Source organism: Mustela nigripes, chromosome 6 (genome assembly GCF_022355385.1).
Source record: "Mustela nigripes isolate SB6536 chromosome 6, MUSNIG.SB6536, whole genome shotgun sequence".
NCBI lineage: Eukaryota > Metazoa > Chordata > Mammalia > Carnivora > Mustelidae > Mustela > Mustela nigripes.
This window is the reverse complement of record NC_081562.1, coordinates 29,884,726-29,902,779: the sequence shown is the minus strand read 5'-3', so window position 1 is coordinate 29,902,779 and position 18,054 is coordinate 29,884,726. Positions and strand designations below refer to the sequence as shown.

At 35.7% G+C, this 18,054-nt stretch overlaps 1 protein-coding gene across 4 annotated transcripts in view; it reads right to left on the bottom strand.

Annotated features, from left to right (window-relative positions):
- Nucleotides 1–18,054, bottom strand: part of ATP2B1 (ATPase plasma membrane Ca2+ transporting 1) — a 123,971-nt gene that overhangs the window by 42,383 nt on the left and 63,534 nt on the right. For all 4 annotated transcript variants that reach the window (XM_059402363.1, XM_059402365.1, XM_059402366.1 and 1 more), the window contains exons 3-5: nt 8,875–9,072; nt 2,906–3,160; nt 2,689–2,814 (exon numbers count right to left, since the gene is read on the bottom strand). In XM_059402363.1, the coding sequence (XP_059258346.1) occupies nt 2,689–2,814; nt 2,906–3,160; nt 8,875–9,072 (579 nt within the window). The remainder of the gene's footprint in view (nt 1–2,688; nt 2,815–2,905; nt 3,161–8,874; nt 9,073–18,054) is intronic.

Sequence of the window (18,054 nt, the reverse complement as noted above, 5' to 3'; positions counted from 1 at the left end):
CCTTCTTTACAGTTATCACATTTATTTGATCTCCTAGTTTACAACCATATGGGCAGGTTCTGTTGTCCCACCACCATTTTATCTGCCAAGTCAACGCACAAAGTTTATTTGCTAAATAATGTCATAAAGCACAAGTCCTTATTCCAGTAGTTAAAAAATTATATTTGTCTTCTAATTACTGGGCAATTTATCCAATGTGAATATTTTAGGCCTTTGATTTTCTTGCTTTTATTCTTTGTTTTGTTGTTGTTGTTTTAAGTAGGCTCCACACACAGCATGGAACCCAACGCAGAGCCTGAACTCAGAGATCAAGAGACAGATGCTTAACCAACTGAACCACCCAAGTGCCCCTGATTTTCTTGCTTTTAAAATTCTATATTCTGAGTATTTCACTGATTATTAGCTTCTCTGTCAGTGAACAGGCAAAGCAAACAAGAAATGAATTTCAGGATAGTGAAACAGTATTTATTGAGCAACTTCTACATGTAAAAGGCAATTTCTTTCTTTTAACGATTCTGGCTTTTGGCAGATTTCAACTTTTTTACATTCTATTCCTCCTTACCACAGGTAATCAGATGCTGGTGGTTAATGTGCTCAGGCAAAGTAAACAGTTTTTGTTCTGGTCATATCCCCACTGCTAACTGAATAACTGCTTTTAAAAAATCTAAATTTAAAAAGCCAAGAACAGCAGTGAGGGAATGGCATCATGAGAATACATTTAAAAATAAATGCATTTTATGTTTTTTAGTACATTTTTGGAATAGGGAAATAAATGGAGAAAAACTTTCCCACCCACATTACGATAAGGGACTCTGCAAAGTTATTTCGGTCTTTTCTTAGCCATGGAAAATTTGCAGAGTTCTTGTGGTACACTTGGTGTGTCTGGGACCTGAGACTACATAAAGCTTACTAGCAATCTCCATTAAAATAGAAAAGAACCAAAGTTCAGGTAAAGGAAATCAACCTGAAGAGCTAAGCACTCTGTAAATAAGCTAGATGTAGACAGAAGTCCGGCAGTATATATGGCAAAAGGCAAGAGAATATCGCCTTAGTTCGCCAAATACCGTGGCCCAGACAGTCTGTGGGGGTTAAGGTCTGATTAGATTGCTTCCCCGTCCTTGGAAAGACTATAGATGTTACCCAGTTAACAATTACAGTTTCTCAAAACTACAGCAAGGAATAAATAAAATAAGTATACGTTGTACTTAGATATACCGAACTTCTATATCTAAGATATGTCTGCTTGGAATGAATTACAAGCACACCCATGTAAAGAAAAAAACAAACAGGATGTTCTTGGTAGTGCAGAATTTTGAAGGTATACAAATCCCAAGATTTTTCTTAAGAAGTAAATCTATATTATAACTGGGACCTCTACCCTTTAATAATGGTGTTTATGTAATTACTCTGATTTTTAGTGGTGGGATGTTTTGCAATCGGTGTTTTAGGCACATATTTGCAAATCTTAAAAAGGTAAGTTACACTGAAGTATATGCCTGGAAGTTGTGGCTTTGACTTAAATGACTTGTCACCAGCTTGACTTTGGTTTCAGTAAAACCATGCTCAATCAATTAAAATATAAGGTTCACTGAGAAGAAGTGAACGATTACAGCTGCCAAATTATTACACAGTTCAATCAGCAGAAATCTCCTTATGACGTAAAATGTTAGCGTTCTATTAACACCTGAAAATGGTAATAGAAGACAAACAGGCAGCATTCTGTGCACTCCAAGCTCCAGTGTAATTCAGTCTAGCAAACATATATCAACAATGATCTTAGAGGCAATTTTACAAATTCTATAAAGAACATTAGAAAATTAAGAGTAAAAACCTGGAAATCTAATGTGAAAGAACTGGCATGCTTTTGGAGTCAAGTGTGAGACTGTGGGGCTCCCTCTCACTCAACATTTTCGAAGGCTGCGTGCAAATTTTCCCACCATCCCTTCCCTTTCATTTCTAATTAACCTCAGGTCAAGCTACCACAGTTACTGTTGGGAGAGCCTCCCAACAAATGGGCCACATCCCCATTTCAAACAGTGCCCTTACCTGTACAAATCCTACTCTTTGTTCTCAGCACGTCTTACCTATGTGAAAATTCACTTCTCCCTAGTAGATGTGTGCCACTGCTAGGCCTACCGTTGATCGGTTATGTAATCTTTGATAAATAATTTAGGTCTCAGATTTATTCCTCAGCAGTTAAATGAGGAAGCCAGATTAGATCAATTTTAAGGATTATATCAGTTCTTAAAAAAGAATTAAAAAAAACCAACAAAACCCAAAAAACCTGTCTTTGGTAGTACATCCAAGGGAATTCATTCATTTGCTTTAAAAACAATCATTCTTTAATTTTATACATCAACAGGCCAAAAGAATTAACATAAGGCAGAAAAGTAGAAATCATTAGGCTTATATTTCAGTTTTATCATTATACTAACACTGACTCAAAAACTCTTATTTGGATTTTTTTTTTTTTAACTTAAGCTCCTCATTTGTAAAATAGGGCTCTGGATTCAAAGATCTCTAGTATCTCTGCCAACTTAAAAAAAAAGTCCCTAAGGATTATAGGGTAGAAGCTAACATCAAATACAGAATCCTTCAGTTGTAGGCTCTTAGAGAAACTGTGTTTGCTGACAACGGGATACAATCGTGGAAGAGAAAGAAGTGCAAAGATAAGAAAGAAGTTCATACCTGATAGAAGTAAGGGATCCTTATCTAAAGATTTCTTAACATGATCAGATTCACCAGTCAATGAGCTTTCATCAATTTTAAGATCATTGCCTTGAATCAGTATGCCGTCAGCTGGAAGAAGATCACCTAAAACAAAAAGCAATGGTATACTAAACTGCCAAAAGGATTACAGGAACTTTACCTCTAGCCTAAGAGGTACTGCTCGTTGTTTACTTACCATATTTCACCTGAGCAATATCTCCAACAGTAATGTCAGCTACAGGTATCTGAATGACCTGACCACCCCTGATGACCGTGAACTTCTGTTCTTGTTCAATTCGACTCTGCAAACCTCTAAACTGTTTTTCCTTACTCCAGTCATTGAAAGCTGTTACTAATACCACACACACTACTGACAAGAGGATTGCAGCGCCTTCAATCCAACCAGTTTCTCCTTCACCTTCTTCCTCTCCAACAGAAACTTCTCCACAAACTATATGGAAAGAAAGAAAATGCTTATCAAAAAAAAAAAAAAAAAGATTCTGAATTGATGACAACAGACATTCTATAAGTTAATTATGATGTTTACATACCTTGTTAATTTTACTCTAAATACCTTACTGAACCCAAAGCATTCCACAATGATAAGAATGCTTACTATGTCAAGTTCCCTGCCACAGAAGACTCTCACCCTCAGGGCACAGAGGCAGTCTAGAGTTCTAGTTAAGAGTAAGGACACTGGGGAAGATGAAATCACAGCCTCAAGGCAAGTTACTACTTCTGAGACTCCATCCCTTAATCTGTCAAATTAGGATAATACCACTTACTCCGCCAGAGTTGTGAGGATTAAATGAGAGAACACTTTAATGTAGGCAGAGCAGTGGTTAAGAATTCCTTCACAGTTGACCAATGATTAATGCTACTAATCATTACATATATTAGACAAGATGTACAGGAAAACTTAAATACTACATGCTACCCATGAATCATGCTTATTTACTGTATCAATTTTACAGGAGTAAAGCAACACTTGGTTTCCAGAACATGAAAAAGTAAGCCAAGGGCTACTCATTAACCCAACTATTTGGGCACCTGCTCTAGGTGCCAGATAGTACTTGAGTGGCTGGGGACACAGCAGTAAGTAAGACACACAAGCACTGTCTTCGCCTGAAACCCATACTCAGATTGGAAGGTGTGGACAGAGTATAAAGAATTCAGATAATAAAACACAAATAATTAATTTCAGATATAGCAAATGGCATAAAGAAAATAAAGGAGGATGATGTGCTATCACGTGAAGAAAGGGCTAACTGTGGTTTGTGTGAACACAGAAGGCCTCTCTGAAGTGTCAATGACATTTGGGCTAGGAGCCAAATGATAAAAAGGGAACTAGCCATATAGTTGCTTTAGAGCGTTCCAGGAAGAGCATTCCAGGGAAAAGATAGAGAAAGAGCATTCCAGAGAAAGATTAAAATCAGTACAAAGGCTCTATGGCACAAAAAAGTTTACAAAAGAATGAGGGAGGAAAGAACCTTAAAGGCTCAAAATTGAAGGTCAACAATTTTGAAGAAAGAACAATGAAACCGTGCTACTTAGACTTTGGGCTACAATCTATTTGAGAGTCTAAAATCAATTCAGTGGCTCATGACCAGTATTTCAAAAAATGAAACACAGCAAAATAAAGAGGATATATACACAGTAAAGGTAAGCATTGCTTCTTAAAAGTTCACTTGGGTTATTTATAAATTCACATGAAGGCATATGTTCTTCTGCATATACCTATATAAAAAAGTTCTTTCTTACCGAGGATTGAGCTGAAAAGTCTGAAGAAAGTCAATTATTCTCTTAGGACAGGTAAAGCAGGAAAAAGATTATTCAAAGAAGAGAATGAATAAATAAATGATACTAGAAGTAATTAAAGCAAGTTCCAAAATCATGAGCATGAAACAAAGATATGATTTGATATATAAAGATTCTGAATAAAGATTAATCCAGGAGAGGTATGTGGGACAGATGAAGAAACAGAACACAGCAGAGTGTAATAAAATCAACTGGTGGCGGTGAAATAAAAGGGATGATGTGAATGAAAAACAAATAAACAAACACAAAAACCCAAGGACCATCAATAGGATTTAGCCATCAATGGGTACAAAAGCATGTTCTCCAAAGGAGATAGCACTACGACCCATCAAGAGTGCTAGCTTCCCCATCTAAATATAAAAACTTCTCTTTGAATTACATCTGAGATGAAGAAATGACCACTGTCATCGTACACAATAACTAGTTTATGGTTTACAACGTTCTGAACAGTAGAAGCCAGCTGTAGGACAGCTTCTCCTCCCCCTTTCCCTTGCCCAGAAGATAGATCAGCTCTCTGAATTAAGTAGCCCAAGTCTGGATTCAAGAACTGATGAAGGCTGAAATACCATGTTGACCACTTTTGCCAACTTGAAATGCAGGTAAAATATCATCTTCCAAGTGAAGCATTTCAATGGGCTTTGACCTCATTGGTTAAAAATTTAAAAATGAAAAATGTTCAACAGTGTACAAAAACAACACATTGAAAGCAGAAGATGGAATTTGCCAGTCATATGTCAACAGAAACGGAGTGAAAATAAATACCATTAGTGAATACATTTCCTGCACTTGGATTTACATAACGCTGTAAGTTTCTTTACAGCTATCAGGAACATTAAAGCCAAGTTCTAAAATAAACTGAACTCAGACCCAAATCAAGGGAAATCAAGGTTTAACCAAAGTTATAAAATATAATAATGTATACTCAATCATGCTATCAATAATGGTATTTTATGGTTATTAAACATCAAAATTTTAAACCTCATTTCATCTTTTTAATATTTCAGTTTATATTTTTGCATATGTTTAAGACTATGCACATTATAAAAATACAGTATATACAATATAAATATACACATTATGTAGACAGCTCTAAATACATTTAATTCACAAATGCATCATTTGCAGATATATGCTCAGATTTCTTCCCAATAGGTATATAACCAAAAAAGTTTAAAGATCAATGCGAAAGAGATCGGGGGGAAGGAATTATGAGGCAATTATATCATTCTCAGCTTTAAATCTCGTATGCATATTTAGAACTAGAAGACTGAATATTTCAAAAGAGAACATGAAACAAGTCGGTGCCATATTTCATTTCATATACAGTTCTACTTTAGATTATATAGATAAAGTTAGAATGATCTTGAAACAGATGGTAGTAAAATACTTCTAGAAATTAAATCCTTTTCCTGATGATCATCACAAATTTTTAGAGTAGCTGCAATGAAAAAAATAATTGCAAAATCAAAGTCACAAAAGGATTATAGTTTACCAATTATACACACACACACATATGTATAAAGTATTTTGATAATGCTTTCAGTGAAGTCCAAGTACAAATATAGCAACACAAATCTGTCTCTCCCAAAGTGGTCCCCTGTAAATTCACCTGAGAGAGATGCAGAGTCTAAATTCAGTCTACACTCTACTGCAAGGCAAATACTCCATTCTTAAAGTTCTGCACTTGAGCTATTTCTTGGATGGTGCATCAAGTGTGTACATTAACAATATAAAGAAGGAGTTCTCAAAAGTACCATCTAGGAACCCCAGGAGGAACTCCCAAGGTCAACTATGTTTATAGTAATACTAAGATGTAATCTGCCTTAAATTTCAGGAGTGTGTAGTGGAATTTTCCAAAGACTACATTACGTGTGCTAACACAACACACTAAGTGCAGAAGCAGATGAGAATTCAGTTATCTTCAATTATGCTAGACACTGAAAAGATACAAAGAAATGAAGAACACTACTACTACTATTTTCATTATTTCATTTAAAAAGTTCATTAATAATAATTTCAGTATTTATAATTTTCTATTATAACAAGAACTTAGTTATAATTAAAAAAATTTTTTTTTAAGATTTTCTTTATCTATTTGACAGAGAGAGATCACAGGTAGGCAAAGAGGCAGGCAGAGAGAGAAGAAAGCAGGCTGGTTATAATTTTTAAATGCAATATATTTTTAAATTTCTCGATTTTAATTAAGAATACAGTAGATATCTACAGATGTAACTCATATAATCCAAAGGCTCTTTGGAATTCTTAATACTATGAGTGTAAAGGGGCCCTGAGACCAAAAGGTTTGAGAATCATCAGTATTATGCTAGTGACTAAAGATTTGTTTACAGAGTAGGTTACAGTGCTTATTTTCACACCAAACAGCACTAGTAAGAAATTTTGAGAATTTAGAGTTCCAGGACCGTAGAAAGACAATTAATGGATTTCAAGTAAATTACTACTTAGTGTTAACATGTAACATGATGAAAAGATAAAGGAGTACACTAATAAATGTTCAAAAAAAATGTAAACACTAACTTTTCACCACCTTCCAGTAGATTGTGACCCTTTTTTGAAGTGTCTTACGACAGGGACAACTCTAGACTATTTTCCCAGTTGGATCTAATGACAATATTCTCCTTAAGTAAATTCGGGAAACTACATCCTACAAATGAAAGCAGTCCAAGTTCCAAAACGATTTGTCCTGGTAACAAAATCCACTCCCACTGAAAATATTTTTTTTAGTCTTATAATCTTGGGAGTAAAAAATGTTAAAAGTTAAAAAAAATTTAATAATCTGCCAACTCACTGAAATGTAGAATACCAATTCCCAATATTCCATAATGCTAGTTGGGTAAATAGCACTACAGAACTTAGCTGTGTGTTGCTGAATATGGTATGACCTTTCTTTGTCATATAAAAGACATGCATTTACAGACCCTCAGGTCTACCCACACATGTACACAGATACCTTTATAAGTAACCCACACAAATGTACTTTTAAAATCTGGGAGACTATGTATCAAAATGGTAGAGCAGTAATCTCTAAGAAGTGAGATTTTGGGTGAATAGTATTTCCTATGAATTGTCATTTTTCCCTCCTCATCTTTCTATAGCAAAATATGTATTATTTAACAAAAATAAAGACAAGTTTCAAAAATAATTTGGCTCAATGTTGACAAGAATACTGCCTAAATCTTTTCTTATTTAGATCAGTGATGCTCAGTCACAGGCAATTTTGCCTCCTATGAGAAAACTGGCAATATGGGGATGCATTCTGGCTGCCTCCACTGGAAGGTGGTGCCATGCAGGGCAACAAAGAATGTTCTGGTGCAAATATGAACAGTGCTACTGCTGCTGAAAACCATTGATCCATACTGGGCTCAGATAAAATAATGTATTCTGTGACCAACTTTCTCAAGCAAACGAACAAAAAGACCCAAAAAACAAAACTCAAATGAGCTCCAGGCACACCTTTTATGGAATTACTTTAAATCACTGCCTAAGCCAAACTTAGAGTCAGCAAATACTTATCAAACTTTTCATAACTTAAAAGGCGTAAGAATAAAGTTTTTACGAACAAAAATATTGGTCCATCACTCTTCTGATATAAAACTACTGTGCGTTCACTCTATGGTTTTAAATACAGCAAGCAAAACCCAAGCTAGATTTCTCAGCAGTTACAGAATGTACTGTCAAAGAATATCTATTTTAAATAAGCTTTTTAAAAAGGGTAAGAAATTTAAAAAAGAAATGAACACAGAAAGGTGGGAGAAAAACTAAACCATTTGTAGTTATAAGTTAAAGTAGATATACCATTACCACTGTATGATGTATTTTTCTACTGGTCAAGAAACTTCATAGTATAAACATTTTTAGAATGTCAAGGAAATTACCCAAATCATGCATATAATAACACAATTTAAGAACTTGAAAAATAATGGATTAGGTAAGAGAAAAAAATACTGTTTTCGTAATGCTTCCCCAAATTAAAAAAAAAACACACACACCAAAATTAAAACTATAATTATCTCAATATAGTGTTCGAAGTGGCACAAACCCCACTGATATATGGCTTAGCTCCTTGACAATACATGGTACGACACAGTTTGGCAGCTTTTTTAACCTCTGTATTTCACTTAGAAGTGACACCATCTCATAGTGTTACTGTACAATTATCCGAGATGGACTATTTGAAGAACTATTAAAAGCACTATTAGAATGGTGTCTAGCATGGTCAATAAATGCTGACCTGCTATTATTATTACATTTTAAGTATGCAAATGAACTGAACTTACCAACATCACACATTAAAGTCTTTTTCTTTTTTCCCCTCCCCAATTTACTTACGTGCATTATCCCCTTCTGGAGGTTGATAAAAAGAAAGGCCCAATGATACTATGGCTGCAATTTCTAGTATAATTAAAGTGACATCTTGTAATGCTTCCCATACTAACTGAAGAAAGGTTTTTGGCTTTTTAGGAGGTATAAAATTCTTTCCAAACACTGCTTCTCTTCTCTCTATATCTGCAGGGTTTCCACTTAAACCTAGTGAAAAGAAACAAATTTCAGTGAAAAGTCTCACATTTACAAATGAAACTACCTATTTTATTCAAAACATATTCATCACACTTTAGATTACAATTCCTAAGATCCTTTTGATAGGATTTTTATGCATTAGACCAAATGTACAGAATTTAAATTCCTGAAAAACGTGTACAGAACTTTAAAAGGACATTTCAGGTAGACAGCTCCAAGATTGGATTAAGAATTTTCACTTTTCCAAACTGCTTATTTTTGATCAAATTACTTTATACCATCTTGTAGACTGCCAGAGACCAGAACTGATATGACAGCTGGATGGGTTTTATACTGAAATTAAACATCTCCCTGACCTTTACGTATGATGTTTTTGCTCCAAAAATGGGGAATTATGTATTTATTTGATTTACTTACAGAATCTTGGTTAACTCTTATTTACTAAAGAACAATGAAAAGTTAATTTAAACTCTAAACCACCTCTACTAAAATGTCTACTATATACTTGGTACTGATAAAAGATTTGCAAGTCACAAAAACCAGAAACTTAGGATGATTTTTCTTCAGAATTTTACTTTTAGGATTTTGTTCCAGCTTAAGAAATAGGTAGTGCCACTGACCACACCCACAGTCACTGCAAGGGAAAAGATGCATCACAGGACACATAACATTTATCACCTGAATGTAGGAGTGGAAAGCTATGAGGGCAGAGGTTAAGGGAGAGCTGGATGAACATCAATTTTGCCTTTCCTTCACCCCATCTAGCAGGTTCTCTTCTAATCTAACCCTGCTGATCCTATCAAACCTAAATATATAAAGCAACGTTTGCACAAAATTACATTTTTGTTGGGGAGGAATGAAAACACAGGTAGCAGTGACAAATGATTTGTTCCCTTAGTCTGTTTAAAAATATCAAAGGAGGCGGATAAGGTACCAGAATGATACCACTTTCAATTTATCATCATGAATTGAAATTTATAATTAATTTAGTTAACTTAATCTTTTTCGGGGGGTGGGGGTTGAAAGAGCTCATTCTAAGAGAACAAGAAAGGAGAACAAGAAAGGTACAAAGTATCAAAGAAAGGAGGGAGACAGGAAAACAGCAGATTACTGGAAGGCTCTTGGTTTTCAGTGTTTCAGCTGGTGATCTCAATGTGGAGGCAGGCAGAGAGTGGAAGAGAGAACAAAGAAATTATGCTGCTACAAAAAACAGTAAGAAATGAATACAAACTTTTTAAAGTAATTATTGACTTTGTTAATGTTATCAAGAATATTCCAGAGATGTTTTTATTAGCAACTGTAACAAGGTCAGTCCATTCTGGGCAAAAAGTGTTTCAGATTGTCTGATGACAGAAGTCATCATCTGAAATCTTCCACAGAGCTCTGGGCTTTGAAACAGAGTTTTAAAAGAAAGAAAGGAATCAAAGGACTGTACTAATTGTGATCAGGGGAAAGATAGTATGAGAGATGCAACTTGCAAATTATAATTTAGGAGCTACATAGTTCCTTCTGACTAGAGCAATGCTCCCAGATCACACCTGGCTACAAGCAGTTAGCACGGGTTTGTGGTTTAACTGAGGGATAAGACAATCAATGTAGTGACGTTTTCCACAAAACAAAATTTATTTAAAGAACTAAACCTTGCAATGTTCTGAGATTATGTTCTTGCTGCTTTTTGAATTAAGTGTTCTTTCTTTCATATAAAGATATTAAATAGTAAGTTTGTCTTGTATTTCAGTGATCTTACTAGCAAAAATAAAAGACTGCATTCTTTCCCTGTGTCAATCACCAATATTTTTTTGCTAAGAACTCGTCTGAAGATATCGGTTCTATCAGTTTAACTTACACTTAATAGGACCTATCATTAATTACGTATTTGTAACACCTAGTAGTTTAAAATATCACCACTATTAACTATAAAATAACTGGCCAAAACTTACATTGGTTATAACAGAGGCCAGTATTTTATGTTAATGCTGATAAAAACATGTCTTTAGGGGCGCCTGGGTGGCTCAGTGGGTTAGGCCTCTGCTTTCAGCTCGGGTCATGGTTTCAGGGTCCTGGGATCAAGCCCCACATCGGGCTCTCTGCTCAGCAGGGAGCCTGCTTCCTCCTCTCCCTCTGCCTGCCTCTCTGCCTGCCTCTCTGCCTACTTGTGATCTCTGTTTATCAAATAAATAAATAAAATATTTTAAAAAAAAGTCTTTAGCCAAAGAACTAAAGACAGCTTAAAAATGTAACTGGAGGAAATTTAGAAAATAAAAAAGCAGCTGGTCTTAAGGGTTATTGTAATTCTTCTGTACCACCCCCAAGCACACACCTAGGACATTAACATCAATAAAGTTATCTGGTTTAGGAACAAGAAGGCCTAGATTCCAGTTCGCCTACTGAAATTTTGCACATAGGACTTAACTTCTTCAGCTGGGGGAGGGGCATTAAAATTTGTTGGTGTAACTTACAAAGTTGTTTAGAAGGACCCAAGAAGAAGGTACAAAGTATCAAATCATAAACTTAGAATAACAGCTATTAAGTAAGGGGATGACAAGTTACAAACTGAACACTACAGGTTTTAATTACACTTGAATTTCCATAAATATCAAATAATAAACTTATATAATATAAATATAATGAAGTTAAGGGTTTTATAACAATAGTCTGTTCCCCAGCAAATATTTACTACTTCAAGGGACTACTCTACATCCGGAAGAATCACTGTGAACAAATTATACATTCAGAAGCTTGTGTTACATAGCACCGAAACAAAGAGACTAAGTAACACAGAGAAGACTAGTATTTATTCTACCTGTAACAGAAACCTTTCTACAATGAATGGGTTTTAAAGCACTGCAGTAATAATTGATGTCATTTTAATCGTTGTACAAAATATAAACTGAAGAGTTCAAGAGTGGAGGGAAAAGACCATTATTAGGGAGGCTGTTGCTGTACAAAGTAAGAGATGAGGGTAGCCTGTATCTGAATTTTTAATTGGATCTACCAATTATCCTGCAAAAAGATCAGACAGAACTTGCTAAAAGACTGTACATGGATGAAAGAAAAAGAATAAAGAACAGTATTAGTATTTTGTGGGTGGGGAATGGGGGGTAGGGGGTCTATACATTTAAATGGATGAATACTAAAGACGTTTACCAAGATAGAGCAGGCTTTGGGAATCGCAGAATTGAGTGGAAAAAGAGAGGCAAGAGTTAATGGTTTTCATTTTAAAGATTTACACAAGAGATGCCCATTAAATAAACCAGAGGAGATGTCTGTGAGACAGCTAGCTAGCCGTATCTGGAACTCAAGGAAGAGGCCTGAATCTGAGAATCATCAATGTTTATAGAGGATTCTGGAGCCATGGGCCCAATGAGGGTTCCCAGAAAGCAGATGGGAGAGAAGGTCTGAGACCTAGTGCCTTGGAACCTTCCCAACATTTGAAGGTCAGATAAGGGAAGAAAAGCCAAAGGCAACCCAAAGAAACAGGTGGGGATGAGGGGGAGGGGCTCAAAAACAAGCTCATCTAATACTATGGAAGTCTAGAAAAGGAGAATTTTTTTTTTTTAAACAAAGATGAATATCATGTGGATGATTCTATCAAATGAGTAAGATGAAGACAGAGAATGGACGACTGGCTTTCACTAGATGGAGGCTGACAACCTTGATTAAGAAATCTTACAGTAGAGTGTTGTAAAGAAAGTCTGATTAGAAAGAACTGAAGAGAGAACAAGAATTAGAAAATGAGTGGAAACTATGGTCATAGAACTTCTTCCAGGAATATGATATAGCAGAGAAAAATTAAGCAGTAAAAGTGAATTTAAAGTATAAATAAAACCCATTAGGTTTTTAAAAAGCTGAGTGATAGATATTAGCTCAAGTAATTTACAAGTGTAAATAATCATATAGAGAAGACAACACAAGAAACAAAGGCTAACACTAGAGTAAAGCCTTTGAAGAGGTAAGGGGAATGGAATCCAGGGTGTAAGTGTTAGGCTGCTCTAAGTGCAAGAAGAGGCTTCCACTGTTAGGAGAGAGAAAGCAAAGTTCTTAGGCAAAGGGAGAGAGCTAAGCTGATGAAACTAGTAAGGAGACTACATGGTCTGAATTTTTAAAACAGTGTACATGTGACATGAAATCATTAAGTATAACTTATGAATTAATGTAACAACAAATCTGCCTAGTACCACTGGCTCAGTTGATGGTAGTGTAGTGTCAGTGAGGCAAAGGGCATGTTTTAGCACTGATCTCCTCATGGCCCAGTTACCTTCACAAACAGAAAAAGTATTTTAAAAACCATCAAAGGTAGAAGTAAAAATGAATAAAGAAAACCTGATTTAAAATGGAGCTGGGGGCACCTGGGCGGCTCCGTCATTAAGTGGCTGCCTTCGGCTCAGGTCATGGTCCCAGGGTCCTGGGATCAAGCCCTGTGTCGGGCTCCCTGATCGGCGGGAAGCCTGATTCTCCCTCTCCCACACCCCCTGCTTGTGTTCCTTCTCTCTTGTGTCTCTCTCTGTCAAATAAATAAATAAAATCTTTAAAAAATAAAATAAAATAGAGGTAGGATGCTATGAAAGGAAAAGTTCTTATACATGTATCACTTATGTCAACTTAAATGACAAACAGGAAGGAGGAAGATTTCCACATGCCTCAAGAACAACAAATGACTTGCCAGTTGCAGCCAGTGAGAAAATGCCACAACACTGAGTTCTTGCTCCTCTCTAATGAAGCCAGGTTCAAAACAACTCTATTAATCTCCTCTCAGAACCTAATAAAAGCTAGCCTCCCGTCTTGTCTCCTCAGACTTGCCTATGGCTCACCTTATCTGCCTGCCCTGACTTGCAACATCAATGCTATTCTTGAATATGCTTATCTTTAAACTGTTTAATTAAATTACCACTTGTTTCATTTAAGGTTATTATTACCTGGTGTCGGAAGTGGGATCGGAAGGAGGTGAACCCCTAGGAAATAATGACCCTCACAACTGTTTTCTAGATCCCACAAAACACTCCTTGAGCCCCTTGCACTCTTCGTTTCTGTGAGTTGTCTTTTTCCCTTGGATTCAGTGAGTCTCCCCTCTAGGATACAAGTTCCCTTCTTTTGGTTTAGCTCTCCAGCTGTATCTCAGGTCTGCTTTTGTTAAGATAGTACCCTTCTTGGTGAATACACTTTTGTTTTATGTACTTCTTCTCTGAGTAATGGGATCCTTAAAATCCAAAAAGTTAAGCAAGCCACCTTCTGGCATACCTGCCTATTTTTACATCTAAACACTATGGTTCCAGAAGCTGTAAATATCTGTAAAAATGGCAAAATCTTACTAAAGACAACGTAGAATTACAATGGCCATTATGAGAAATGTTCCAGTTAGATAAGATCATTTAAGAAGTGAACTTGAAAGTAAGGACTATCAAATTAAACAGAATGAGATACCTATTTTTACTGGCATGCAGAAGCCTCCAAATCTCAAAATCCCAAAATAGCTTTAATGAGAGACTTGTTGTAAAAAGGCTAATGAAAATGTGAAGACACAAGAGTTACCTAAAACAAAAGGCTATAAGACTGACAAAATTCTCATACAGCTCCCCTCTTTGAATATTCATTCTAGTAATCCTGTCTGAATTGCCTTTCCACTCTGAAGAGACTATTAAACAGTTACCTTTTCCAATAAGACCACTTGAAGCTACAGGTAATTCTCCTCAGGAAGCTTTCATTTCTTGGTCAAGGGCCATAGTAAAGACCAAACGAAGGACTATAGTTAAATAACTTCTTAAACTCATTGAAAATCCTCTAACATTTTAATAACTGGATTAACTCCAGAGATTAGTGAATACACAAAAAGGCAGAAAACATGACTGGAGGCAGTGGTTGGTGACTGAGAGGAAATTTTGTTAAGGTACTCTCCTCTGTACTGAGGATAATGCAGTTGGATGGGTGGATTAAGCTCTGATGTCATTAAGTGGCAACTCAATTCTTTGAGGAATTGGGAGCAACTATCCTCATCTCACAAATCTTTGTAAAACTAGAAATGCAACTCTAGAGGCAAATTCAAAGTCTGCCCATTTCTTTTTCCCAATCCCAAAACCTCCCCTCCTATTAATCTTTAAAGGCTTGTAACTCTCATTCTTCCTTGTACCCCTGAGGTGTAAATGCTAAAGTACAAACTTCAAGGAAGTAATTCTTTTTTTTTTTTTTTTTTTAAGATTTCTTTATTTATTTGACAGACAGAGATCACAAGTAGGCAAAGAGAGAGAGGAGGAAGCAGGCTCCCTGCTGAGCAGAGAGCCTGATGTGGGGCTTGATCCCAGGACACCTGGGATCATGACCTGAGCCAAAGGCAGATGCTTCACCAACTTAGTCACCCAGGTGCCCAGACATGCACTTTTATTGAGGGAAAGTCTGTTACAAAGTAAGACTGGTTATTTAAAAAAGGAAAAGGAGCTGGTTATTCGAAACGAGCAAAGACAGGATAAAATCTAAATGTAAAAAAGAAAGGTAGGTCTTTGTAAAAGGAAGATTTGGAGATTTTAATGTGTGGTCAAGCTGGTTAAGATTAAAAATAAATTTATTTAAAAATGAGTTTTAGCATGGGGAACCTAGGTGGCTCAGTGGGTTAAGTGTCTGACTCAGGCTCAGGTCATTACCCCAGGGTTCTGGGATCCAGCCCAGATAGTTAGGCCCCTGCTCACTGGAATCTGCTTGTCCCTCTCCCTTTGCCCACCCCCTACCCCACCCCAGCCTCTGTTTGTGCTCACTCTCTCTTTAAACCTTAAAAATAAATAAATAAATAAATAAATAAATAAATAAATAAATTCTTTAAAATAAATAAAATAAAATCTTTTAAATCTTCTAAAAAAACCTAAAATCTTTAAAAATGAAATCTTTAAAAAAAAGGTGTTTTACCATTAAAAGGACACTGGTACAAAATTAGAATTTTCTTTTCCTCTGTTGAAAGCACAATATTTTCTTACATTATTGAACTGCCCTTAATATGCTACTGTAAACAAGTTTTTCTTTACTTTTAATGTAATCTGCCTAGAAAAAGAAACATTGTGTGTTTTGTCCTCATCAGATCTTTGATTACTTTTTTAAAAAGTTATTTTCAATACTAAAGAAGCTAAGGCTTTTTACGACTATGTAGCTTTCTGTATCTTCCTGCAAAATCTTGGTCGCTTTGGTTAAATCAACACCCAAGTATTGTTTCACAGCGACCTCACATCCTAAGTGTCCAAGCCTTTTGGTATTTTTGACAAACTTCTCCCAAATCAAATTCTAAAGGTAGTATTTTGATCTTGAACTGACTTTAGGTTTTTACAGAGGGTCCTTGGAACATTTCAAAGGATTTGTTTTCCTTATAAAGAAGGAGATGTTAAATTAATTAGACTTGCCTAGTATGTTAAATTATACGGGAAGTATTGTCAAACAGGTGATGTTAAGCCTTCTTAGAATATATTTGTGTGGAAGTGTTATTAATGTAATAAGGAAAAATAGCATGAGATTTCTAAAGATCTTGTATGTCCTGACATCATGTTAACACTTCTAATTCTAGTTACTACTTAAAGTGTCTGTCACAAAAATAACCAAATTTTTATCTTGGCTGCATTATAATGAAATCTCATTGGGCATTTAGCCATGGCCATTTTGAAGTCTTTTGGTCATTTACAGACAGTTATTGTTTTATTCTGACGCTTTTACAAGTGTTCCTGAAAAACTACTTGATCGTCAAAGAGATTTAGGAAAGGACAATTCTCTGATAACTTTAAGATAATAAAACTGAACTGGGTAAGAATTTCCAGAACTAGTGGCAAACTGAATTCAAGCAGAACAAGAATTAAAAACACAAGACTGAATGAACTGAGTAGGGTGACTATAATTTCTATGACTTCTTGTTTAAAACATTATTGGTTCTCTAATGTTATGCTTCTTCAGATTTTAGGAAACCTTTTCCTCTCTCCTAAGCTTTCAACAATTTGGCCATACGCACCTTCATCAATAAAATAAAACATTTGCTTTTTCTCTCCACATGATCCCTCCAGAATATGAAACTGAGTATTTTTATCTTCATGACAATTATCTGCATAAATTCAATAAGGATCTGTTCTTCTTGTATCAGGACAGAGAAACATCTGTTACATTACCAAAGCTTTGGCTGGAGTATCATAGTTGAGAAATGTGCAGAGATTCAGATAAAACAAGAGTTTTAAGGAGTGAAGTTTGACTTTACACAGCCAATGAAGTCCTTTGAAGGAAAAATCAATCTGGTACCTTGCTTACAAAATTCCAGCAAAACAGTTTTAATAAGAGTTTGGATGGTTAATCACTATTCTTGCTGCACTAATGTACATAACCAGGCAAAGTTTAATGCAAAGAAATAGTTTTATTATAAAAAATGAGGGTACTTGCAGAGAAAGAAAAATTATGCTTATATTTTTCTTTAATCCTGTTAATTGTCTTGGAGTTTCTGTTACAAACTTGCAAATTGGACTGGATCCTGAATTCTGATTTCCTCAAAATCTAGCTACAATTCTCAAAGGAACATTTCCAATTTTCTCTCACACTTCTGATCTGGAATCAATCAGAACAAAGATTGCCCATGACTGTACTTGGAAGGGACTATACCAGGTCCTCCTCACTCCCCAGATGGCAGGCAAACTTCAGGGACTTAAACCTTGAACATGTATCTCATGGATGAAGAAGGCTCCATCTGACACCTGGTCCTGCACAGACATTAGAGACCTCCAAATCAAACAGACTAGAAAAAGAAGTAGCTGACATAAAGGCTGACTGCTTACTCTCTTGATGCCAAATCAAAACCTCATAGTTTAAACAGGAAAATTTTTTTTCCTTCTCTTTCTTTTACTCTGGCATTGTCCTGGAAAGAGAAAATCTTCATCCATTTCTCCAAGGCCACTGCTAAAGGAGGGGTTTGCCTTTCAGACTGTTGTACTTAACATTAAAATCTCTACCCTATTAACAGTGCCATCTGAGTGAGTGATTTGTGCC